Below are 26,234 nucleotides of genomic sequence, written 5' to 3' on the forward strand. Positions count from 1 at the left end.
TATGTTCTTCATGCCAAGCACAAGGAATTGCATCTTCTCTCTCTCTTCTCCTATGGTTTCATCTTTGCCTCACATGCACATGCTGTAAGCATCGAAGTCAGTAAATGAGTCCTGGTGTATCCTTCTTCTCATAGGTAGAACAAAGGGGACGACGTGATCCTGTAAAATATACTATTCACTCATGGCTTGCCTGCTTTGGGGCTAAATGTGGGGTTGCCCATTTGGAAGGTCAATGCTTATGCAAAAATCACCCCCGTGCATTTTGCTAATTACAAGCAGCCATTCTGTTCAGTCCAAGCCATCCTCAAACTGACCTCCTACTTGTTTTTTCCTCCCAACTGTCTAATAATTAACAAGCTACTTAATGCACGACAAAAGACCAATTAACCCTAAAGCATTTAGTGAACTACATGTAAATTAGTTGTAAAACGTTGCTGTAAACATTAAATGTTAGGCAATTACATAAACCAATAATTGCTAAAGTTGCATTTAGGAGCTTAGAAGAAAGAAGTAAAAAAATCTGCTTAAGTAGCGCTTTGGTTCCGAGAACTCTGCTAATGGTTTTGTTTTTAACTACAGCAGCCCCGGTCTGTGTAAGTCCAAACAGGCTGTGGCAGCTCAGATTTGCTGTGTTTTTAAGTGGAAGAAAAATAAAGGCATGCTAACCTTGTGCACTTTTTGAAACTGTACAGTGTTAGAAAACCTCCAAAGGGCGGTAGCGGGAGTCTAGAAAGAAATGGAAATCAGATAAAATGATTTGCTTCTTTCTGCTGCAGTAGGTGGTATCCCGCGGTAAAGTGCGTTTAACTCGTTGGGTGCCAATTCATGGGGATTTCATGGATTGATTATTGTTTTCTTTGGTTTCAGGCTGTACGAAATGTTCCAGACCTCGCTAGAACCTCGAGGCTGGACGGGGTCTTGTGAGGTGTGAGCCCAGGGAGTCTTGGCTCCTTATTGCTGTTGAGTTCATCTCTGTCTTTTATTCCTCTTTCTGCAGACACCTTCGTGTCTGAGCTGCCTCACATGTTAGCCTTTGAAAAAGGTTAAGTGTCTTTCCACCCACCTATGTGGTGAAGTTTCACACGAAGAAGCTGGTTTGCTTTTCTGCAAAACCTTTAATCCTCTTAATTGGCTGTCTCGCTCCAAGGTGGTCCAGTTCACCCACTGGTTCTCAAGCTCCTGCTGCTAATGTTCTTAAATAATTCATTTTCCTTGTACGCCTTCTATACTTATTCTCCAGTGTTTGGTTCAGTCTTCCTTATGTTTCGTGTTTGCTAGTTTTGCTTTGACCTAGGCTTGTGTTGGTGGAAGATGTTCCTAAATGGTACAGTGAAGCGGGGCTTTGCCTCCTTATTCTGTGTTTTTGTGCTTCCTTGCTGCTTTAGAGCCTCTTTGTTGTTTCGGTAAAAGTTTATCTCTGTGTGGCTCGCTTTGCGTTCCAAAAGTACTCTCCAAATGCGTCTCTAGATACCAAATTTCTCATTTTTCAGTGAAAAAAAGTTAGGTTTGTTTGAACTAGCTTTCTTCCTTCCTCAATTTTGGCAGTATCCTTTTCCTGAGTATATTGATCTTAATTACAGTACAGTCACATACTGAAAGCTGGCGTATGCTTAGTTTTGCTGTATAAATACATTGGATAATGGTCTGTTATTTTTCTTGCAGACAGTTTTGCTAGTATAGATCCTGGTTGTATTCCTTTCCCAAAAGAGGAGTTATTTTGTACTTACCTTTGGTTGATTGAACTACAGAAATTTGCTTAAAGCAGGAAAACTACCTTCCAGTATAGGTGAGTCCTTAGCAAATCCGCTGGAGCTTTTGCCTTGCCTGAGTCAATTTTCCTTCTTGTACTTCGGAGTCCGATGAAAATAGCTCATTCCTCTTCTGCGCAGTAGACGCCAAGGTCAACCACAATATCTGGCCAGCTGACTTGCAGCCAAGTAAGGGTATACATTGCTAGCCTGACATTGCTTTTCATGAACATTTTATTGGCCTCCTGATTTTTAAATTTTTTTTAGTTTTTTTAACAAAATTTTTTGTCTCAACTTGTTTTCCTTTCTCCAACATTTGTTTTTGCCGTTGACGTTTGCTAAAATGCCTGCTGCGTGATAGCCTGACAGTCCACCTCCCTCCCTCTCGCTAATGAGAGATCATCTGCCATTTGGCAGCTTATAGAAAATGGCTCAAAATACGGACCTACGTGTGCCCCTTGTCAGCAGCTGATCTAACTATGCAACCATCCAAGTTCACCGTGCGAGGGATACCGAGCAACTGAGTTTTTCTTATATGGAGGGATGGGTTTGGGGGTCTCGGTCCGTCTGGGTTCTGCTTCAGAGCAGTGGGGCACATCTGAAGGCACAGACCTTGTCTGGGAACCAACGAACCTGGTTTTTTCCAGCATAATTATGTTCTGGGGAGGTTTCGTGCTCATGTAGGAGGTGGGGGGTGAGTCTGTGAAGCTAAGGGTGAAAAGGAGCCAGAAGCTTGAACTCCACTTGCTGTCGCAAGGGGAAACCGGTGAAGAGCAAGAGCTGCAGAAATGTCACCGGGCTTTTGAGAACAAGTTGAATCAGGAGTTTCTTTCTGGGAAGCCAGTTGGAAGGAGCGTGCTGCTGGCAGCCTGGAGCCACTCCGAGCCTGAAGTTAATGATGGTTAATTTTTAAAGGCAGGAACGAAACCGGTTATTGTGTCTGTATCTCAATAGGGTCTTTCTGCTACTGAAATACCATTGCAAGAGCCCCTTTTGGAATTGGTTTGACTCGGAGAGAAAAAGAAAATGCCCTCAGAGAAGTGATTTATCCATGAAAAGCTTCGTTTTGCCACACTACTAACAGACGGTGACAATTTCATCAGGATGATCGTAACATGTCCAGGGATGCCGAGATAGGGAAGTGCTGAGGGCGGGCTTTTATCAGGATTTAAAATACGGAATAAATGCGGTCACCCAAAGCGCAGGTCTGAAGAGATGGATCCACTCCATCAAAATTGTTTTGCCGCAGCAGGGAAGCGTGAGGAAAACCAACATCCAAACATGAAACTAACTGGTTTTGTAACCGCCCTGTCAGGCTAAATCCTGCTGCTCTCCAAGTCAATGAAAGCATTGTCTGAATTCTGACGCTGGCTTTGCAGCTTTTTAGATAAGTGGCTGTTAACCTTTAAAAGCCAAAAGGGCGGTTTGTCACTGAATGAAGCTTTTCAGAAGGTGATGGAAAAAAAAAAAAGAAAAGCTGAGCTTTTTCAAAGCATCTCAAAGGAGGTTGGCGCCTTACTCCTGCTGATATTCAAGACGAGGTGGCCTCCTAAGCTCCGAATGGATTTAGGGTACCGAATTCACACATTAATGCTTATAGTGTGGGGGCACGCATTGCTCAGAACAGGCAACCCATATCCCTCATCTCCTTCTTTATATCTTCATTTTCCCTCTGCCCACCGCTGCAGTGCCCCTTTGCTGTATTTCGTTCAACCCAAGCAGGAGAGCAGTATTCACTGCTGCTCAGAATGATGCCTGGTAACGGAACGCTGCCTTTGGTGGTTTTACACTCGGCAGTGAAAAGAAGGTCGCATTACGGACGCCGAAGAAGTATTTGTCAGCCTTGAAAATGAGATTCACCTGGACAGGGGCTTCTCTTGTTGGGTGTTCTGCCAGGTTTGCGGTGCCCGGCTTCGGTCGCTGACCCCCGGCGCTTCATCCCGCCACTTAAAAACCCGCGCCACGTGAAACCCAGCACACGGATGCAACCCAGCCATCGATACCCATTTCGTAAATAATGGTCCTGCGTGCAAGGCAGTGGAAAAATCAGACCTTATTTATTTAGCTCTCCCTCCTTCCTCTCCCCCAGCGGTAATTTGTGCTTTTGAGTCTCGTGGCTGATGAGAGCCTGTGGCATCTCTCCCCTACATGGTGTTTGAAGCGGGGCAGGTGATCGTGAAGAAATAACAACCTGCAGAACCCTCTCGGTGCGTGTATTTTGCTCTCGTACACCCGCTGGTCTCCTGCAACGACTGTAAGGATTGGTAATGGGCTTTTCTCTCCGTGCCTGAAGTGGATGAAGTATTTGGCAAGATTTAAAACGGAGGGGGCAGAATGAAAAGAGTTGAAAGCAAAAAGCGTTGGATGCCAGAGACATTCGGTACTCCTTCAAATACTGCCTGGCAACAGAGACGGGCTCCATTTCAGCCGGAGACACTGGCTGAAAAGCGCATGGGACAAAGGGCTCGGCACGCACTGAAGATGCCGGAATAAACCACGAAAATCCTCGCACGCTTGCGCTTGGCTTCCTTCCTCTGCGGTTCGGTTCTCTTCTGTCGAGCCCTCGCCGGAGAAGAGTTCTAGAAGTGCTGAAGTGGTCAGAGCTGGTGTGGAGATTGATTGAACGGGACAAATAGGCAATGATGAAACCCTGCTTGTGAGAAGAGCTTAATAGGCATAAAATTGTCTATTCCACCCGGAGGGCTGGTTTTAAAGCACACAGCGGGAAAGGAAGTTTCTTCTTGTCGCTGCATGGAAGCTTAAATTTAGAAAAAGAGCCCATAGTTGTTAGAGCTGTGTCCTTAAAAATGTCACTGTACTCTCACCATTGCCTAAAAAAGGGGACACAGGTAAATGATCAGCGGTAAACTGAATTAATGGTTTGGCAGGAGGGCTTGTAGCTGATGGAAGGAAACGACAACACTTATTCAGGGACTGCAATACATCAAAACAGCTTTACAGTTGTCTTTGAAGGAGCCACGCTACAGTCTTGGAAAAGAAAATGATATCTTTCTTTGCTCACCAGAGGAACAGGAATCTTCTATTGTGCTAGCTTATGTTGAGGAGTTACTGTGTGCCCACGTTGGGCTGTTGATGCCGGTGGAAGTACAGGGGGAGTTGTGCATGATCACTAATGTGATTAAAGTGTTTAAGATGCTGGAATAGGACCTCAGCAGGATTCCAGAGAGGTAAACAGCACACATCTCTGCAAGAGACTGTGAAAGCCATACTGCTTTAAAAAGGAAAACAGAGAAAAGCTAAAGAAAAAGAAAACCACTGAGAATTAGGGAGCAATTTTTGAACTTCGTTATATGGCAGCCACTGTGCTGCTAAATGGTTTAACTGGAGACTCGGCTGTTATTCAGGTCCAAAGGAGGTGTGATCCCATATCTGTGTGACAGTGGGAAATGTTACAAAGCCCAGAAGAAAGCCAGGCTTTCTCTAGTTGCTGTTTTTTCTTTATTAAAGTCTTTTTGGCAACTGCTCAGTAATAGCTCCTTAAAAATGTGCTGCTGTAGCAGTTTCACACAACTTGAAGTAAGATGGCTGACCTCCAGGACTAGTCAAAAAATACTGTTGATAACCAGATTTTGTAATGAATTGCTTGTTACGTAGTTCATATCACGCCAGGGCTTATAAAAGGCTCTGGTACAGAAGCATGGGCTAGTTGTTTAGTAAAAATAGGTGTCGGAGGCATCACTGCCTTTGATGTAATTAAAAATGGTACTCAGTGAATCTAGAAAATTTAGAAAAAGTGATAAAGAGAAATGTCCTGGTTTTCTAGCAGTTTGGAAGCTAGTCGCTGCTGATTAGCATCTAGCTACAGCATACCCACGGAGAATTGCGTGGTCCACGTACACCCGATTCTGCACCCTTGAAATCAGCGAAGCCTTGCACTGATTTGAGCAGGCAGAGACTCGTGTTGTTAATATATTAAATATTCTGGCTCAGCTTGCTAATCGTGTATCTGTGGGAGGCTATCAATAATGCATTTCATTTGGCATATGCAGCTGCCTCTGCTCCTGTCGTTTTATGTAGATAGTATTGTTACTGTCTGCAGCTGAAAAAACCCAGACAATTTTTGAAGATGGTTATTGACAGTCTCTCTCGAGTGCAGCAATGTTGGGAAGAGTTCATAACTAGACTTGAGGTATAGCGTGCAACGGTCTCTCTATCATAACCGTGTGGTTGGAATTAGCAGTCTTTCTTCTTCTTTAGGCAGTGCCTTTTATGTTAAGGCTGACTGACTTTTTCATTAGATGATGCTGGTTTTGTTTAAAAGGTTGCCAGACTGATTGTCCACATAGCACGCCTTGTCCACGTGAGCTGTTTGCTATAGATGAGTTGGTCTGAGACATTGTTGGAAGAAGGGTCTTTTCTCTGCTCCTTTATCTCCAAGGAATGTTTCAATAAAATATCTGAAGAGAAAACTTTTGTAGGTGATCTCAACAGGACTGAAGAGAAAGCGAGCTGGGAATGGTCAGCAAATGGTTACGTAAAAGCTGCCATTCTTCTGGCGCTTGAGAGAATATGTTATTAGTAAGCATTTGTCTAATACTGAAGATTTTTTGCAGATCAAAGGCTTAATATATGCCACATGCTGCAGAGGAGCTTACAGTAGAACGTGTACAATCATGCAGTACAATAGTCCAGCAAAAAAATGGATTATTCAAGAGGCAGTCAATGCTATTCATTATGTGCTGGAAAGGGTCACGATCAAGGGATGGGGGATATTTGCTTCAAGGTGGATCAAGCAGCTTGAATAGCATTCTCTGCTTCTGCACCCCATAGTCGTGAAAGAAATGGCCCAGGATGAGGTCTGGGTAGCACGGTGAGTGTTCCCTGCAGGCTGCCAGCCCTGCCTGCGGACAGGTCTAATCTGCCTTACAACCAGCCAGCACCGAGCGCAGGGTCAAAAAGTAACCGTTTTTCGCTCCAAGAAGAGAAACAAAATAAGAAAAAAAGAAACCCTCAGGTGTGCTTAGAGCGATTAGCCGGAGCGTTGATAGTCCAGAGGTGGGTTCTGCGAGACCCTGGGAAGGGCCCCATGTGAGGTCACTGAGCAACGTTTTCGGGCGCAAGCATCTCTGGGAAGCAGATGTCACGCGTAAATCTTTGTGCAGTTGACTTTTACAGTGGCGGTGAAGGATGCTTTCACTTGATAGAGCACTTGGGGAATCAGGAAATCAGTTCTCACTGGGGTTCTGCAGAAATCTGTATTACCTAATTTGATCGTTATCTCTTCTGTAATGGGAATAACAGTTCTTACCTATAAAGGTGCAAGAATAGTGCGGAGAGGCTATGCACCGTGCCCTAACAGGACCAGTGCTCCAGAAATACTGAACAGTATTGCTCGTAAACTGAGAGCGTGTCCTTTGCCTTACCCTGTGGCCTTGGCTTGGTGTGTCAGATGCCGTACATGAACCGGCGGAGATGTCCAAGATGATGATTTTTAGTGACTCCTGGTTTTAGGTGTCACTCCGTTTGGGTTAGTCTTTCAAGGAAGCTGGTAAAACTGTGAGCCGTAAAAGCCTTCCCTGCTTGCTTTTAGACGGTGCTTTTATGTCTCGTCTCGCATTCTCGCTCAGATCTTACCCTGGTCTTGATCAAGAAGCTTTCCTCTGCAGTTTTTGCAAAACTGAGTAACTGAACTAGCTCTTGCCTCTATTAATCAAGCCGTGTAGATGCAGAGCAAGAATCTCACTGCCAAATCAAGATAGTGTGAATTTTCTGGTCTTATCAGCGATGTGGAATCAGTGCTGGCCCAGGTTACTGCTGCTTCTGATGACATCCCTGTTGTGAAAGGGGATCAAGGGGAGATAGTCAGTGTCCACAGTCTGCCCCGCAGCTGGAAGCTGTACGAAGGGAGAATCAAAATTCAAGTGAGCTGCAATGTTTTTTTCTAGTCTTCTGTCCTTCAGAGCAGTTTTGCACTGTCTGTAGTCTGCAGAGTTCTGTGCTTGTGTTTCACTGTTTGTGATCTGCAAGCCCTGAAGCCTAGATAGAGAAGGGGTTGTTGCTGTCACGGGAATTAGAAGAGTAAAACTGCCTGGTTTGCTGCTCTCATCGCTAATGCTGGCTGGAGCATGGGGTTTTGTCATCACTTATCTTTAGCAGAAACTTACCCCACATAGGGCCTTGAATTACATCTAGAAACTCTCGAAATCTGGGGCTTCTCTATGCAAGAAGGGTCAGGAAAATGGATGGCGATTGAGCAAAGGTATACATCTTTAGGGAAATGATTAAACTGCATAAGGTCTTGTATCGACATTAACACACAATTAAAATCGCTTTGGGTAATGGATTAATTTTGGAAGTGAAGTCAGCTAAACTGGAAAGAGAATGACTTTAAATTTGATAAAAGTGCCTGCACAGGTGTTTCACTTAACAAGCTCGCTCTGACTTCAGATGGATTTGAACCGAGTTTTGGCTAAGTGAGGGCAACCCCGGAAATTAATGGGAGTATAATCATGTCCTATTTTAATAAGCGTATTTGGAAAGCACGTTTGACAAATAGCCTTCCTTGATAATGTTACCGCTGGCTTTGAGGAAGGATTTACACCAGTCTCTCGGGGATTTTTGTAGCTGCCGATGTACTTCCAAGTAACGGAGAACTTGACGTTCGATGGTCTCTTTGGCCTTGAATGGAGGAAACGGTTGACTGAGGTGCAGGTCCCAAGGGTATTTAGAAGTGTCATTGGTAAGAGCAGGCTGAAAAAACAGGAGGAAAACGGTGTTGGGTCGATTGGAGAAGAGGCTGTTTTACCTGTACGCCAACACTAATGAGTCGTCGTCCCCCCATCCCAAGGCAGCATCGTAGACTGGGAGAGCCGGGCTGTAACCATCTTCCACCCACGACAAACGAGGCACTCGTAACTTGGCACTGAAGCAGGAGGTGACTTTAGGATACTCGCCGACACCGCGAAGCCCCCCGGCATTGCCGTGCGTGGCAGGGAGCACCGCAGGCACCGCGCCTGCTCTTCCATCGCGCCGGGCAGCGAGGGAGGGCTCCCCGCCGGAGCCGGCGATGGCAGGAGCGGGACCGATGTCGGGCTGGGAAGTTCAGCCGCGGCTGATTTGAGGTTGTCGTGCTAGAATGTGTCTCTCTCTATTTCTGAGCTCCCTGAGATTTCTCTCTGTTGATGGAGATTGATTTTGCCTTTGGGAACCCGAGGGTATAAATTGTACTCGTAATCGGCCTGAACTGAACTCGGAGAAACTGCTGATGTGTTCATTCGGTTCTGCAAGTGATGTATTTTATAAGCCGCCTCATGGACCGCTTGTGGCTGAACACAAGAACAGGAAAGGGAAGGGGGGGAGGTAAGAGGTGTCGCTTACGGATGGCAATTCCTTTGATTAAATGTTCCGTTGGAGCATTTTACCATCTGCAATTAAAACCTTAATTCCTCTCCCATTCAGGAGAAAATATAATCCTAGCCATCTAAATCCATGGATTAGCATTTTATCTGCTACATATGTCTGTTGATCATCAGGTTGTTTCTTGAATGAGACGGCAAGGAAAATAACGTGGAAAAGACTTAGCAGCGGTGGCAACCGACCCTGTCGTGAACGGTGCTGGTTCCAGCAGCTCCTAAACCGGACGGGTTAGGTAGAAGCGAAGGTGATGGTCAAGGCTGGGGCAGGCTGGCGGGGTTGGTGCTCAAAGGTCGGGCAGGGGGAGGTCCGCAGAGTTCAGCCCCCAGGTTAATTGCTCTCCGGGTCTTAAGCCTGATACTCGGCTGTCCGCCCCGCGCTGAGCACACAGTGTTCGCTCCGGAGATTAAGATGAAAATATGTTCTCCTTGCTAAAGAGAGCACATAAACAACCCATAAACGGCCCATTAACCTAGAAAATCGCAATAAAGAACATGTGGTAGAGCAAGCCATAGGAGACCTGTGACCCAGCAAATTCCTTAATTGGATTTTGAACCTTATCATCTGCGCTAAATGCAGCTAATAGGAAATTAGCAAAAAAACAAAAGAAAGAAGAAAGGAAAGAAGGGGTGACGTGTGATGCATGTCCAGGGTTGGTGGGAGCATTTCTGTAATTCGTCTCGTGATGCAGTTCAGTGAGCAAAATGTTGTGGGTGATTGTGGAGTTATCGTGTTATGGGATCGAGTATCAGGGTAACACTTCTCTGTAATAAAACCACGTCAAAATGACTGAAAAGAGATAATTTTCCCATCGGCTGCAACCGATGCCTTCAGCAGCTCTAGAAGCTCTACAGTCACTTCTCTTACAGGCTCCTCCGTGCAGCGACCGCTTGCTGTGCTCCACGTTGCTTTTTGAAGCGATAGGACGTAAATTGATTTTATTGCTTTTCTAGCCGTGCTATTTAAATTCTGTTCAGAATATAAAGGTGTATTGACAGCCATTAGCGCAGATTGAGAGGGAAGGTGATGGAACACGCGTGTTGCGGGTACTCTGCCAGCAGGTCTTGCTCTTCATCCGGAGGATGACAGCAGAGTTCAGACGCCATCAGCCACGAGCTGTAGTCGTCCAGCTTAAGTCCCCCAGGCCCTTTCCACCGCTGTGAAACCACCAAACGGCTGGAGAGCGGCAATGGCTTGACGGCGGTGGTCTGCAGCAAAATTCAAACCAGTTAAGGGAAGATGAGGCAAGTAGCTCGCGGAAGTCTGCGGGCTCACGCAATAAGCTGGTTTGTGTTCTTTTGGCCAGGCGTCATCTTTTAATTCTCTGTATTTAAAGGCCTTAGCTGAATCTTTGGCCTCTATTTGAATAGGTATTTTTTCCTATGTACACCCAGGGAGAGATCTCTGCCCTGAAGCATGGGCGAGAAATTGAACCCTGTGCCCTGATGCGCGGGTGCGTTGGTTTCAGCACAAGCTTCTGGCACCAGTGGTTGATTGGGGCTGACTGTATAAAGATGAGCTTAAGTGTTACGCCTAATTGCATTTTTAGAATAGGATAATCTTAATTATTTATACTAATGGTTGTTTCAAATGTGTTTTAGATGCAGATTTTTAGTCCAAATTGCTTTTATAATTGCAAGGACAATTTTCATGCATAAAGTTACGTGTTTGCAGATATATTTTGGAACTGTTCTGTGAAGTGCATCTGTTTCATCCGAGTCAAATAATCAAATACTCATTATGCACCTCACAGATTCTGAGAAGTATATCTGAGAAGAAAGATAAATTTTGTCGAAGCTAGCGGTTATATAGAAGTGCTTATTACCAAGAGGGTTAATGTGTATTTTTCTGTAACTAAATGTCTGTAAATTCAGCTCAGCAATATTTTTCCCTCCTGTTAGGAGCGTATCAAAGGAAAGCTTTTGTTTTTGTGGGAGGCGAGGGATTTTCTCAAAGGAAGGACTGATGGGAAACACAAAAGCCTTTGCGTAGCCAGTCTGGGAATTTTACTGAAGGATGAGGGACGTGTGGCTGACGTGAGGTAGCGGCAGAGGCACAGACCAGTTGGCCTGTGTCGGAAGGCTGCTGAAGCACAGGTTCTGAGACAGTCGTGGTTAAGGTAACGGTGATTTTGGAACGGCACCCTTGAAATGCTGAGCTGGGAAAGGAGCGGTGAGATGCTACCTAGCTGGCAGGTAGAGGGCTGGACTGTTACGCTCCGTACGAAGGGACGGTCAGGGCTTCTGTAGATTTTCTTAATGGGATTGCGTTTCTGTGATGAAAGGCGACGCTGCCGAGGACTTTGTGAAAGGAGAAAGGAGGAGCGTGTAAATGTCCCTGCTCCCGCTTAAGCGAGAGAAAGAAATCACTTTCCAGCCCGTTTAGCAGGACGTGCAGGACTCCCAAGACCTCTTCAGAGGTTCCCTTCTCTGGTGCTGGGTTGGGATGTTAAAGAAGGGACACGTGGCTCCCCTGTAAACATTCAAAGCCAAAAGAGTGGTAGGTGTTAGGGTGCCCAACAGCCTGTATTCGCGATACCGTCCTGGCCTGAGCGCCGCAGGGTTTTCCAGACGCGTGGCTCGCGGCGTTCTTATCCCTCCCGCCTGAGCTGCAGAGCCGGTGCCGGGCAATGTGCGTGGATGCCCAGGGAATTGCAAGGGCAATAGATAGATAGATGAGAAATCCAGTTTATATTATGAAAGCGTCATCACCCTAACTGATGAAGAAATTAATTTGCCTCAACTTTTTCTGAGTAATTTAAGAAGAAAGCTATGAACAGTTCATTAAAAAAAAGAGGTGGGGGAAGGGAGGAAAGGGCACGTCTCCTACTGGTTCCTTTTTTCACATTACAAATTGAGACTTTGTTTACCCTGGAAAAATCAATGGTGATTGGACACCTGGCGTAATTAATTATTTTGCAACAGACAGACAGCTGATCTTTTGAAAAGAAAGGAGTTTTTAGCAGAACCGTTCAAAGTTCATAGTCTGCTGTTTAACTCTAATGCTAATAAACATTCAGCAGAAGGGATGTCTGTCTTAAAATTTCACATGATCACACCTTCGTTTTAAGGTGATACGATCAGGGAAAAACTGTAGATCCCAAGAAGTCCTCCAGCAAGGTGACTCTTGTGGCACGAGCTCCAGTTGCCTTTGGGAGATGCCCTTAGGTCTCGGGATGTGGACAGCGATGTTCTCGGGCTTTAATTTTGAATTGCGTCTGTTTCTCGATCAGGAAGGGGTTGCTGCCAATTTTTCTTGAGCTAATAATGCAAATGAACTTTGCTTGCACTATCAAGAGAGCATGTGTTGAATGTCGTTTCTTTTACCTAAATGGGCAGTCTTTTCCCAATGTTTTTTTTCAGTGCATTGGTGCCTGACTAAATGCATTGGGTCGCATTCTTCATGTATAGATGAGAGAATCTTTCTGTTAAATATTCCTGTGTTTTCCAGCAGTAGGTCTGGGGAGGTTCCAGCCTGCCTTGCAGGCCAATGGGAGCCCCAGCCTTGGTGGCAGGGAGGGGAAAGCCAGCCATGGGATGCTGTCCCAGCAAGCCCCAAAATAGTTTGGCTGAAACCGGTTTTACGTCATATAAAAAAGGGGGCGAAGGATCTCAGCTGATCAGAGTACGAAAGGTCCTTGGGCACGCACCATAGAGCATATTGGTTTTGAGCTTGATAGCGCTTTTTTTACAAGGGCTGCAAATTGCTGTAACGTAGTTAAGGACTGTAGGAAGAGGCGAGTTTTCCTGAACTTTACTCCCAGCTTGAACTTTCAAGAAGTTAAGCGAGAGGCAAGGAAGGGGAGAGAGGGAGATAGACGTACCCTCGCTCGCGCCCCTCCGTCCGCAGCGACTAGGATGTCAGATGGAAAAGACAGCCTGGAGAAACAGCTGAATGGCTTTGGGGAGAAGGGGAAGGAGAGGAGCCGCACGTCCCTGGTCATCTCTCAGGCCGTTAACCGCAGTATTTTCACCTCTGCAGTCTCCCCCGCTGCCGAACGCATCCGCTTCATCCTCGGAGAGGAAGATGACAGCCCGGCACCCCCGCAGCTCTTCACAGAGCTGGACGAGCTTCTGGCCGTCGATGGACAAGAGATGGAATGGAAGGAGACCGCAAGGTGAGTTGGTTCTCCTTCACCCCCAAAGGGAAGGGCAGCTGCACTGGACCCCCGTGGGAAATCCCATTTTAACGTTCAATTGGGGTAATATCTGTGCCACAGGATCGCTTGGGGAATCCGCAGAAAGGAGCCTGTATAGTTCAAGTTACCTTTCTTTGATAAATGAGAGAATTTGAGGATTTGTTGAAGTATTCCTTTAAAACAAAAACTAGAAAGAAACAGAGTGCCAGATTTATTTGAATGGTTTGCCTATGGAAAGCCAACAGACATATGAGCATATCAGTGCTTTGCAAAGAATGACAGTGTCTTGGCCAGAGTTGTCAGAAATCGGTGCCTGACTAAAGCTTCTGCAGGTTTGTCAAAACTACTTCAGTTCTAATGCCCCAAAGTAGATTTGAGCCTGACCCCACTGCACACCACAAGTTGGGAAATTTTGGTTCTGTCCCTCTCCTGGCGAGTTACTGATGAAATTCAATTTAAATAGGCAAAAAAACCTAAAGGTTTTTTGTTTTGAGGAAATTATTTAAGGTGTGTGTTAAATGCTGGATTGGGTTGCCCTCTTTGAGTTTCTTGGTTAGGTTCTCTGCCTGTTTCTTTGATGCTGCTGTTGGTTTGGTCAAAAAACCGTGCCAAAACTGTGGTCAAAAAAACATGCCAAGAAACTGGCGTGTTTTTTTGATCTGGTTGACAAAAGTTACATATAGTTTATTTCTGAACACCACCAAAAGAGCCATTGGATTGGACTCGTGATCTAAAGGCTGCTGTTTAGCCTCTGGCCTTAAAAAGTTTTAATTTTTTTTATACAGTAAAAATATTTTTCTTGGGTTTGCCTTGAAAGGTAAACCCCTAATTGCAGTCTGGTTGCTGTGAAGGCCTGAAACGTCCCACTAGAAAGAGGTGCTCACCCAGCCGGCGAGCAGTCCGGGGCTCTACCTTCCCTATTCCCAATCCCCCTTGCTTAACTTGGGGCTTTTCGTTTTCCTTTATTGTGGCTGGGCTAAGCTCTTTCCCCACCTTCCAGTCTTAAAGGGCACCTACTGTGCTCATAGTTAGCCCATGTTGTTTGGTTACCTTAATCTTCTTTACCTGCGATTTAATGAACCACTCCACCGCCTACCCCTTTACCCCCTTATCTTTATTTTTACTTCTTGGTCACTTGGAGAGCCTGTTTAAAGACTTTTCACCTTTTACTCTTTAACTTCTTACTTTGTTGGCCATCCTTTTCTCCCTTTATTGCTTTTCTTTCCTCTTATCATTGGTTCAATACTTGCATTTTGTCATCTCTACCGCCCACCTCTGCTTTTTACAGCAAATTATGCTTTCCTCTGTCCAGGCACAGGTCTTTGGGCAGGGGTTTTAATGACAATTTGTTAAAGCTTTTTCACGATTCAGAGCTTCGTGTGGTTATTTCTTATCGAGCAGTCTCTTCACCCTCTCCTTTACAGTATGAATATCGTGAAGCTCTGTTTTCCTTAAGTCCACAAATGTCAGCCACCAGAAGACAGACGCCCCGTGTCCTGCATGACAGATCAGAAAGCACTGCTATTTCTTGAGGGGTGTTTGTCAGGAGCCTTCTGCTCTCACGTTCGAGGGACCTTACTGGGGGGTATGCCTGCAGAAAAAAAGGGAGGCTGTCGTCTTCTCTGGCAAATGATTCCTGGTTTTCTGTGTTTTCACACATCTTTGGTAGAAGTGCTGGGTGGAGCTATATGTATGATTCTCTCTCTTTAAGGATACATGTATAGGTTACATGCCTTAAGCACCCTGTAGAGGCACCGTGTAATTCCTAAATGTGGCCTGACCTCCAGACTCGCATGCTATTTTGTTGATAGCGATCTCACGTAGCGTGTGATTGTTCAGGATTTTTCGGTGTCTTCCTGAAATGCCTCAATCTTGCCCAACAAAACCTGCTGTAAGCTACGGAGCGGCTCCTACGGCGGGACAAAGCAGCCGGAGCTGACTGGCTCTGCGCTTCGGCGGGCAGAGGAGCTGCCAGCTCTGCGGAATCTCGCAGGCAGGTGCTTGTGTTAAAAGGGTTTAGCAAATAATACCGTCCCTTCCAGAGCCGTTCTGGTCAATAGGAAAATAACCGGTACATGTCACGGAAAATTTCTGGCAGGAACCTTAAAGCTACTGTTTACAAGATGTTTCCAGAAGAGGACCTTTAGTTGCCCATCTTGGTTCTTGATTCATGCGAGTTCAGCTGCCTGCGTTGCAACCGCGGTATAAATGGGCTGTAGTTGTCCCCCTGTCCACGGTGACGTTTCTGACAGTAGGTGAGATCAGCCCGTGACCATGGCTTGAGGATGTCGCGGTCCTGTTGCCTGTTAGCACGTCACGGTGTTGAGCCGTTTTGGAAAAATGTCCTTAGTGTATGCCGGGTTTCACAGCAAAGCCCTGTAAATCCATGAGAAATAGAGCAGTAAAAGGGAAGGTTTATTGCTGTTAAGAGGTAACCTGAAGATTTGGGCCACTGGGTGCTCCTTGTTCGTTTTGTTGGCGCTCGTAATGGATTTACGTGGTGCGGATGGACAAGTTCTTGCACTAAGCTGTGAATGTTTGCCTTTCAGCAGTAGTTACAGGAGACAGAGCGAACTAGGAAAAGGAAAAGACCTGAAGCAGGTGGAGGCCACCAGTCTATTTTGAGGCTCAGTACAGTACATTTGGGGACCCAGATGTGTCCACCACAGTGTGGGGATTGTCATTCTACAAGGCAGGGAGATGGTAGAAAGGTCATGGGATTACAGAGAAAAGGAATGAAAGGACTGTGGGATGGTGGATAGGGTTTTTTTTAATCTTCTGTTAGGGTCTTTTTTAATTATATTAGCTGTCAGGCAGTACATTTATATCCTTCACCCTTTTACACGTAGTAATATTAACACGCCTTTTACGGAATGCTTTCTGAAGCTCTAAAATTAAAAAAACAATGGCTCCTGCACCTTGCTTAGCAGAGATACTAGCCGTCTTCACAGTATGCGTACACTGACTATACCGTGGGCTCCCGGACACGCATTTGAAGTGCAGGGTGTAATTCTGGAGGCAACCGAGTGCGCTGGTGGCAGATATTTCTCATAAGTGTCAGCCCCTTGGAGCGACAACGCTGATAGTTACCTGAATTCAGAAGTCCCCGGTGCCAGGAGAGCCTCGCCGGAGCTGTCAGCGTAGTTTCCAGGGCCCAAGAGGCATAACAGAACGTGGGTGTTGTATGTCATACCTTGGTGCTTCTCTAATGTGGTCACAGGAATGTTTACTAGCTATTGCAAGTGAAGTACAGCTGGCAGACAGGAAGAATATGCAGATGTCATGAGCAGAGGGGAATGGAGATGAGGAAGGTAATTTGATTGTTTGTTTTCTCAACTAACAGCGCAGATAATCTTTTGCCCTGAAACAGTACTTTGCAGCTAGGCTGCAGACAGCATTGCTTTCAACGCTCGGGAAGCTCTGTTGAGAGCCGTACAATTCTAAATTCACACGATAGGAAGCATTAACCCTGCGGCTGTCTCTTTTGCCCTCTCCACCCTGAAAGTCCGGCAATTTTTTCCTGTGTTCGGCAGCTGCCCATGCAACTTTCTAGTTGCGAGCAAGCCGTCCTGTGGAAGCAGGTTTTGTAAAAAAAAAATAAAATACCAGCATAAAGACCAAGGCATTTGTTAAATGTATGGAAAGCCACGTGGCTAGCTTTGCTTAACTGAGTACTAACGTTGGTTTGCGTAGGAGCTGGCGTGCACCGGGGCTTTGGAGGGGACTTAAGAACCAAGTGTCTAAAGCTGCTTCGGGGTGTTTGGAAGGCAGCTCACCGACAGCGAATTCCCATTGAAATGGAGGGGTATGATCCCTCCCGAGGAAAAGAGTTATTTTAGGGACCGCGCTGAAGAGAGCAGGTGATAGTTCAAACAGGTTTGCAAGTTAATATTTGTTTTATTGTATTTGTATTGTGGATTGTAGTGAGAAAAGTAAACAGATAGCAAATATTGATAACCCTGAATAATACGCTTTCACTGAAAAGGCAAACGCTTTGTAATTTGCACCTTTATGCTGTTGCAGGGTAAACTGCATCTCAGTCACACATAACATATAGCCTTTGAAATTCACAGCTTTGCAGCCGTCTGTGTCCCATAGGTGTCCTAAGAAGTACCTAGATTTTGTGAACTAAACCTTATTAATTTGAGATCAAACTCAGTCTTTTAGCTTGAGTTAAAAAGCAGCTTTAAAAGAAAAAAGTCTCAAGAGGAGATTATTGCAATTGAAAAGCATAATTGATTAATCCTCAAGTAATACATTTTTCAGGATTAAATATAATTTCACTTGGTGTTAGTAATATTCTTTTGAACCAATTCATGAGCTTCCTTACCTTTACGTGTGTGTTTTTTATCTTAATAATCCCCTTATATTAGTCATTGGAATTTTCATTTTCCACATACATTAAAACAGCATCTCAAGACAGGACTAAAAAGCACTTCTGCTTTGCAATTAGACGTTCTTAAAACACCTTCCTTTTCCTGCACTCCGAGCTTCTACCAAAGCCCTCGCTGGGTGCTGCAATAAAGGAAAAAAAGCCTGTGGTGGGTTTTTTTTTTTCCTTTTCCTGGTGCGGCGAAGGTAGGAGGCGGGTGAAATCTCCAGGGCAGGGTCCAGCCTGGAGGTGGAGGTGGGCTGCAGCCCACCGCACGGGGGGGGAGACCTGCTCGCCTGCTGCTGGGACACGGGTTTAGGCTGTAAAGAGTATTTTGGACAGAAGGGGTTTTAACCTTCGCTCTAATCTTCAACTAGAGATGAGCTTTTGGGGTTTTTTTCAGACCTGCTTTGTTGAATCATTAAACAGCGGCTAGAGAGCAGAGGGAGAGAGCGAGCTGCTGAATTTGTGTCTTTTCCTTTGGTTCCTCACTTGTTCTGCTAAGAACATGTTGCGATGTGGTTGGGATGTGCTCCTCTCCTCTGCTCTTCGCCTCATGCCAGCCTGTGGGCACGGGGCAGGATTATTCGATGCTGCTGAGTTTTGGCAGTGGCTGAAGTTTTTGGGTTTTATTGTCTGGATTTGAATACACGAATACAAGTCACCTTATTTCCAGAAATGCTGATTTCATTCCCCCCCCCCCCCCATCCTTTTTGTGGAGCTGTGGTGCTCAGCCCTTCTCACTTGAGATGATTTCAGGGTGAACGTAGTTACCTGACTGTCTCTCCGTTGGGTCCGGCGAAGCGGCGGTCGAGCTGTCGTGGTTGGTTTGATGCGGCGTCGGGTTAGGGACTGGGTGGGCAAACTGGGGAGGGGATGACCGGGTCTCGGCCGAGTCGCTGAAGCTGCCTCCGTGCTCTTGTCCTGGAGCAAACACCAGCTAAGGGGCGTTATTTTAAGTCTTGGTGAAAGCTATCAAAGATAACGTGTTTTACCTGACGTTTGCAATAGCTTACAAGCGGGCAGAGCATTATCACCGCTCAGCTGACACATACCAACTCATTAAGCCTTTGCAACTTGATCATGGATTCGCGGCCTCGGAGACGCGTGGGAAGACGCGTGTGCTTGAACTTGTCGGTATGCCGCGACCCTTCAGCTGTCTCGCTGCTGCCAGAGGTGGGTGTCCGCAAGGAGCCGACAGCTCTAACGCCGTCTCGTTTGCTCTGCCCTCTCGCAGGTGGATCAAGTTCGAGGAGAAGGTAGAACAAGGTGGGGAGCGATGGAGCAAACCTCACGTGGCCACCTTGTCCCTGCACAGCTTGTTCGAGTTAAGGACATGTATAGAGAAAGGCTCGATAATGCTGGATATGGAGGCCTCTTCTCTCCCGCAGGTGGTGGGTAAGTAAAGCTGCCTTGGCTCTTTCCCTCAGCTCTTCCCGACAAATTTTTGTTAACCCCGATCGTGGTTTCACCGATGGTTTTAATGAAAAAGCACTGCTTTTTCAGTAAATGAGGAAAATAAAGAAATAGTCCTCCAAGGAGTAACAGGGAAGACTAGAAGGTACATGCAGAAAGGATAACAGATAAAGGAAAGGAGTTCTTCTCAATTCGGGAAGAAGAGTAAAAGAACTGACTAATTAGTGCTTTTTACTGCATAATTACTGGATAATTAGTGCTTACCCTGAACTGTTTTTTGGTGATCATATAGGACCATTTGGATCCTGAAGTACATATCCTCAGTTATACCCTAAGATATTGCTACGTGTGTGTGAAAGGAATAGCATACACTCACTTAATTTATGTTCACTACCAGAAATGTAGCACATAAAAGGCCAGCTCTCTTGGGACAGAGATACCCAGCAAGTACCGTTTTGGGCAGAAAGACTGCAGTTTTTGGCCCACGCGGTCGGACCACAGGCTGCTTTCGGGTGAGGTCCCGGGGTGGGCCACCGAAGGCAGGTGAGGGTCTGCTTAGGGTGGGCTGCTGCCCTCCGGCAAAGGAGAGTGAGGAGCAGCCACGGTACCAGCCCATGCTTCGCTCTGCTGAACAGGATGGCAATGGTTTTTGCAGTCAAAATAGCTGTGGCCCGGGATGACACTCTGTGACATTGCTGAGAGCTATACCGTGTTCCCGATGACGTGCGAGAAGGCTTACAAAAATAAATTTTTGAAGCGAGCCATTCAGCGGAGGTACATTGAGCCAAAACGCTGAGTTTAGAAGCCATTATGTGAAGAGGTGTAGAAGAGCAAAATGAAATAAAAGCCCCACAGAACTCAGTGTTTTGAATTATAATCTCAGGAAGCAGGCTTAAAATTGTCCTGGCATGAAATGATCAGATATCGGGTGTTGCACTAGTTTGTAAGACTTGGAATTACAAAAGCTGCCTCTGATGTTATCTACAGAGTTTTGAGCTGTTTTGTAGGTGCTTCTGGTGCCATTTACCCTCCTTTATTTTAGCGTCTGTGCATCCAAATGCACTGCTTTGCAAAGTTTAAAAAAACACCACTGAAAACATCTGAAGTTTTATGCTGAAGCTGAACATGCTTTGGAAGATAGCCGCTGATGTCAGTGGTCCGCAACTTTAACCCTCAGACATTAAATTTCTTTTTGAAGTTGCTTCAAGATGTCACCTTCAATATCCTTCTTCAACACCCAAATTAAATCAAATTCCTGGGAGATTAAATTACAAATCAGTAGCTGCTCTTGCTGTACCACTGTCCTGAGTGGGGTATTTTTGCTGGTCCGGGTCCTTAATCAGATAGATAGGGATGTCCAAGAAGCCTGCAGACGTGGTTTCCAGAGTTATTTGATCATGATCGCTTGGTTGGTGTCTAGTAGTGATGCACAGGAAAGGAAAACTCAGGGAGCTCTCTTTGCTGATTTGTGTTGTATCAGAAACATGGAAAGGAAGAAATACTTGCCAGATGGAGAAGGATAAACTTGATGAAGACAGACATGTCGTTCTGAAGGAAGTGTTCCAAAAATCACTAACAAAAAATAGGAACAATAAAAGCTTACTTTACAAAAATAAACCTTTTGCCAAACATTTTGTATAACCATACCTACATCCATATATATATACATAATCGGCCCTTTCTGAGTTTGGGTGGAAGAACTAGGCTTTTTGCCCTAGTGATTTGAAGAGGCATTAATTTTTTGGGCAGCATACAGAGGATGACTTTCTGACTCACTGAGTTAGCAAATGTGATGCATGTTCTGCCTCCCCTTTTCCATAACTTTTATTATTAGCACAAATAAAAGTTACCAGTAGACAAATAAGAGCTGCCACTTTCCCCTGGGGGACAGCACGTTAACTGAAATAATCAAGGGAACAACTTAATGTGAGATTTAACGCACAATAGAGATTCTTAATAAATCTGGCTACCTTTTTTTTTTTTCTTTCTCCTCTGGGATAGGGGAGCAGAAAGGAGAGATTTGATGGAAAGTGAGAAGGCTTTGCAGTGGGCTGGGAGCCTTTTTTCGTGCTGATTCAGTTAAAAGCAAAGCCGCATAACACATCCTGTGACAATTGGAGCAAGTTCTGCCTTTTGTAGTTGCCGTCATTTTACTTCGGTTCTGAGAGTGAGTGATTTAATTAGTTACTCATCTCCAGGACTTTTTCCTGTTGTTAGATTAGGTTTTACTGGGGGCCTGCGAGGTGAACTCAGGCCTTGTTGAATCTGATGGAAGTTTTACCATGTTACGTTTAGGAGCATACTGGAACTTGCAGTGTAGTTGCAGCTTCTTCACAAAAATACAGGGTCAGAGCAGATTCCCTTTCTGAACTAAGAACCATCTTATCCTGGGTACAGTGGATTTGCAACAGGCTCCAGTGGTGTGTACGAAAATAACAGAAGGGAGTCTCGGTGCAATAGGTGCGTGTCGGTGGCTGATGGGGTTTGCTGGATGGAAGTGCTTACGTTCCATTTCAAAAGAAATGTCTAACAGAGATTCCCATTGAAAATAAAATGGTGAAATCCGGTGGTGGTTTTGAGATGGGAAGGAAACCCTTCAAAAAGGTAGGGTGAAAATGATCCCTCTCTCTCCCCCTGCTCTCCCTTGACGCAGCTGAGTTTTGTGCTTTGTGATTAATTGTCCTCTCATCTCCCTCACCCCTTTCTTTGCGTGCGACAGAAATGATCGTTGACAATCAGATCGAGACGGGGCTTCTGAAATTGGAACTGAAGGACAAAGTCACCTACACGCTGCTCAGGAAGCACCGGCACCAGACCAAGAAATCCAACCTGCGCTCTCTGGCTGACATTGGAAAGACCGTCTCCAGTGCAAGTAGGATGTTTACCAACCCCGATAATGGTAATGCAGAGGCTAACTGGCTATAGCCTTCCCTTTTAAAGCAACCCACCAAACTTGCCCGCCGAAAACTAACTGCATTGCCTTGACGATGCTTTTCTAACCCGTGATTAGCGTAGCGAGACCCATGCTGATGGCACGTCAGCGGTGGGCTCTGAAGGCTGCTTTGGCCGTGGCACATCGCTCTAACCGTATCTTCACTGGACTGACTGGGAGAGGAGGGGAGGTGGCAGGCGGGCAGCAGGGTGCAGGAGGCACAGGGAAAGGCAGAGAGATGCTCTTGCAGCTGGCCTGTAGGAGAAGATGTAGGAACGACGGCAGGAAAGAGAGATTTACAAAAAACTCCAGCCATGCCTGAACCTAAAAGGCCAATGATCTGAAACGTTTGGGCAGAGACGAAGCTTTGATGCGCGTTCGATTTCTGTAACAGATGGTGTCGATGGCACTCGTAATCAGAAATTACGTGATAGTAACGCCTAGCTTGCATTTTATTGCCATACAATCATTGTCCAGTGTGGGTAAAGCTGATTTCCATCTTGCTTTATTCATCCTAAAATTGTTTTGTGGCGTATGTTGTGAACATGTTGCTTTCTCTCTAAGAATGGTATAGTAGATAGTGCCATGTGTATAGCGGTGTCTGTAAATGCGTGTGGATGCAGACAGCTGTAGAGGCCTTGGCAGCCACTCTGTACTTACCCATACATTGAGATCTGCAGACTTCTTACTAGTGGTAATCAAAAAAGAGAAAGCCTATTGTCATGTCTTGGAGCTCTGTCAACTGCCTCCTGTTGCAGACTGGGAATTTGTCGAAAAGTTGCCATTTTAAAATACCCAGAAACAAAAGCCAGCGAAGAAATTATTTTCTTCTTGCTATATTTAAGGCCTCTTAGCTTTCTGTGTTCTGCTTCTAAAACTCACCTTAACATTCCTCCCTAACCTGTTGTCATACTTCATTAATATTTCCTACTTTTTATCATCCTTTGCTTTTGCAACAGGTGTGTATGTGCATGTGAAGAATATTTATTGCTCTTGACGATGCATCTTGTCATGTACCAGTGCCTTAATAATGCAGCGATTAAGCGAATAACAGAAAGGCGCAATAACATGAATCACGGGAGTGTCCTGGGTGTGCAGCTTTTTGGTGAATATCCCTGCAGGAGTCCAATGGAGCAAAGAGAGGGACTGTGCTTTGGAGAGCACTGTAAAGGAATTCCAGTTCTGGGGAAGGAGCTCAGCGTGGCCAGATGAGGTGCTTGGTACCTGCTGAAGATAGGGGAGCCTCTTCCAGGGAGGGGAAAGGTGCTTCTGGGCATTGCCAAGCTTTGCTTTTGGCCTGCAAATTCTCACAAGCCTTGAGCAGAGACCTTGCTAATTGGGTAACCGTTGCTCCTCAAGCCCCCCTGCTCGTTTCCCATTAGCCTCAGGTATGAAATCTGTAGGTGCCTCAGTTTTTTGCCCTTGAATCAGCCAGGCACTTCAGATCCCGGGAGGATGCCTCTGTCGGGTCAGGGCTGGGCACCCAGCGAGCCGCTCGTGTTTGTTTTCGGTTGGGATTATGAAATGACGTTCTTTCCAGCACGTGCTCTGGGGCTTTCCATTGTGTCCTCCCCACGGTTTGTACGGGAGCCATCTGCTTTCTGTTAAAAGGAGGAAGCGGCTGCTGCAGGTAAAATGCTTAAGCATTATTCGCGGTGGTATCTGTAGATACCAGCTACCACCTCCGTGACTACTACACTTTCTGGACCTTTGAAAAGATGAAGAGGTTTGCTTTGAGGAGGAGGAGAAGGGTCACGGACAGTAGCTGTGCTGTATGGAAGGCAAAACATAAGACAGACGTGTCTTCAGCACGTGTCGCTCGGGTGCTTCAGTCACCTTGTGCAGCCCCAAGCCCCTTTCCCGCAGGTAGGCACTGGGACACCGAGGGTTGCGGTAACACGGAGAGATGTTTCCAGGCTGGCCCACGGCACGCTCGTGATTCCACACTCAGACCGAACCACTCTCATATTGTGTGGGAGACGAGCCGGTAGACTCCTGACTGTTGGGTTTGGGCAACTATAGGCTTTTTTCTGACGTTACAGTTGAACAAGTAATCAGGTTTAGTGTTTTACTCCGAGTACCTGTCTCGGTGAGTTCCTAAAGTGTAGAAATGTAAAGAAGCCTTTAGGATTGACTGTATGGCATCGCTATGCTTAGTGCCTCCTTCGGACACAACAAAAGTCTCGACTGAAGGGGTTAAAATGGGCTGTTTACAGTGTGCATCCACCTTCCACCTCTGTGTCGCATCTATTTTTACTGCACCTTATGCTTGTAACAGCTTCCTCCCTTTTTCAGCAGCTGGTGAATGTCGAATTCTTCCTTTCCGCAGTTGAAGTCACTCCTTGAGGAGCCATCAAAACCTCAGGGTGTTAAAGGCAAATTAAAACTTACTTAGGGGGTTTGAAGGTAAATCACGCTCAGTATATTATTTAACTATACCTTGGACGGTAAGCCCTGTCCCTTTGCTGTACGGAGCTAGACTTTCAGGGCTGGTTAAAGAGAAAATAATAGCATGCTTATCCTGGGAAGGGTGATGCTGACAAAGGGCGTTGGTCTAAGTTCTCACTCCAGCCCCTGCTTGTTTTTCATGGCTAAGGGCATCCTTTGCTCAGATCCTAGGTGACTTCGTTTTTCTTTCTTTTTTTTTTTCTTGTTCGAAGGGTCTGTGTAGGTCCTGTCTCAGTTGGACTGATTCTCAAGAAATTCTTTCCTGGCTCTGCTTAGCCCGCTGGCTGACCTTCAGCCACTCCTTTCGTGTTGTTTTGCCTCTGTTTCCCCACCTGGGATGTGCATGTGTTATGAGAATATATGATGCATTATGTTCCCTGACAGCTCAAGTGCTCTGAGACTTCAGGAGGGGGAGAGACTTACATACAAAGGGAAATGCTTCATGAATAGTTGTTACTGTTATTTATTATTTAGACTTTAATGAAAAAGTAACTCCAGAATGTATTTGATCGAGTTATACCACGCTCCCTGGAATTCAGTGAGTGCCTCTCATGTGCTTCTAAAGGTAGAATTTGTCCTTTAGACAAATTCAACTTTAATGAGGCCAACAGGAGTGCAGCTGTCTCTCGACATGGCTAATCACAATAATGAGAGTGCCATCAGCCCCGAGCGCTCATAAATTTCCCTAGCATTTCTTTCCAGGTAGGTATTTCCTTTCAGTGTCTACCTTTCATTTCGGCGTCAGTGAAACTTTCATCCAATATTGATGGTGCCGCCGGGTTCCCGAGAACGGCAGCCCCTCTGTGCATCGCTTGCTTCTCACCTCTGCACAGTAGGTTTAGGGGCTGGTATATTTGGGAAGCAGCTTGGCTCTCTGCTCGACTGACGCTCACGGCCGCTCTTAAAAGGGGGAACTTCTCACCTCTAGTTTCCCCATAAAACGCTTGGATGTAAATTACAAAGCACCCTGCGCATTTAATGGGCATGGTTACTGTGTGTTCGTTAAGGGTTGTTAATGAAACCATCTCTGCTGAAGCTGAAGCAGACCCTGCTGTAGGTTATGTGTAAAAATACTGTGCAACTTACTGGCTCTCACTGGGCAATCACAATTGATTTGGAACCTATGATTTTGATAGGTACCTAATCGTATTAAATTACTTTCAAAACCATTTATTTAGGAAACACTTTAGCACAATGTCATTAGCATGGATTCTGCCCATGATTTTTCCTTCTTGGTTTTTTTTCAGGGCAGTTAGGCTTAAAACCCAAGTTAAATTATGGCAGATTTCTTCAAGAGCATTTGTTATATCTGAAATCTGAAAATATCCCCTGGGCCATGGTTTGCAAAGGTGTCTGTATCTCAGTTATTTCAGGGCGCTTAAATAACTAAATCTTAGGGGCTCTAAAATTTTCTGTGCCTTCCTTAGCTTCATGATAAGCTTGTATAAAGTCCTGTTCTGGGATTATGTCTAACCGTAATTAAAACTTCTGGATGTGTCCTAGGATACTCTTTGTGCATAAAGCAGGAAAAAAGGTAAATGAGCAGAAGTCGCTAAGGCTTCGCCTGTGAAAAGGAGTGCATTTTCACGCCGTTGTGCGTTGTTGGGGTTTTCTCTATAAAGCACCCCAGTCTGTGGCTATCACCGCATTCTCATTTCCACCTTCTGAGGTGACTGAGCCCTGTGCAGTTACGCAAAATGCCTGCAGAAATTCGGCAACCTAAGAAACGGTGACTGACCTCCCGCCCCCGCGACCGCCGTGACCGATCCCCGAGCGTCTCCGGCAGCTCCCTCTGCCTTGGCAAAC

The 26,234-nt window shown here is 45.7% G+C and overlaps 1 protein-coding gene across 3 annotated transcripts in view; it reads left to right on the forward strand.

Moving 5' to 3' along the window:
- Positions 1–26,234, forward strand: part of SLC4A4 (solute carrier family 4 member 4) — a 197,299-nt gene that overhangs the window by 94,306 nt on the left and 76,759 nt on the right. For 2 of the 3 annotated variants that reach the window (XM_075039301.1, XM_075039308.1), the window contains exons 4-6: positions 13,104–13,239; positions 18,870–19,030; positions 21,768–21,947. In XM_075039301.1, coding sequence (XP_074895402.1) covers positions 13,104–13,239; positions 18,870–19,030; positions 21,768–21,947 — 477 coding nt within the window. The remainder of the gene's footprint in view (positions 1–13,103; positions 13,240–18,869; positions 19,031–21,767; positions 21,948–26,234) is intronic. The other variant, XM_075039311.1, reaches the window with a different exon arrangement.

Source organism: Buteo buteo, chromosome 1 (genome assembly GCF_964188355.1).
Source record: "Buteo buteo chromosome 1, bButBut1.hap1.1, whole genome shotgun sequence".
Taxonomy (NCBI): domain Eukaryota; kingdom Metazoa; phylum Chordata; class Aves; order Accipitriformes; family Accipitridae; genus Buteo; species Buteo buteo.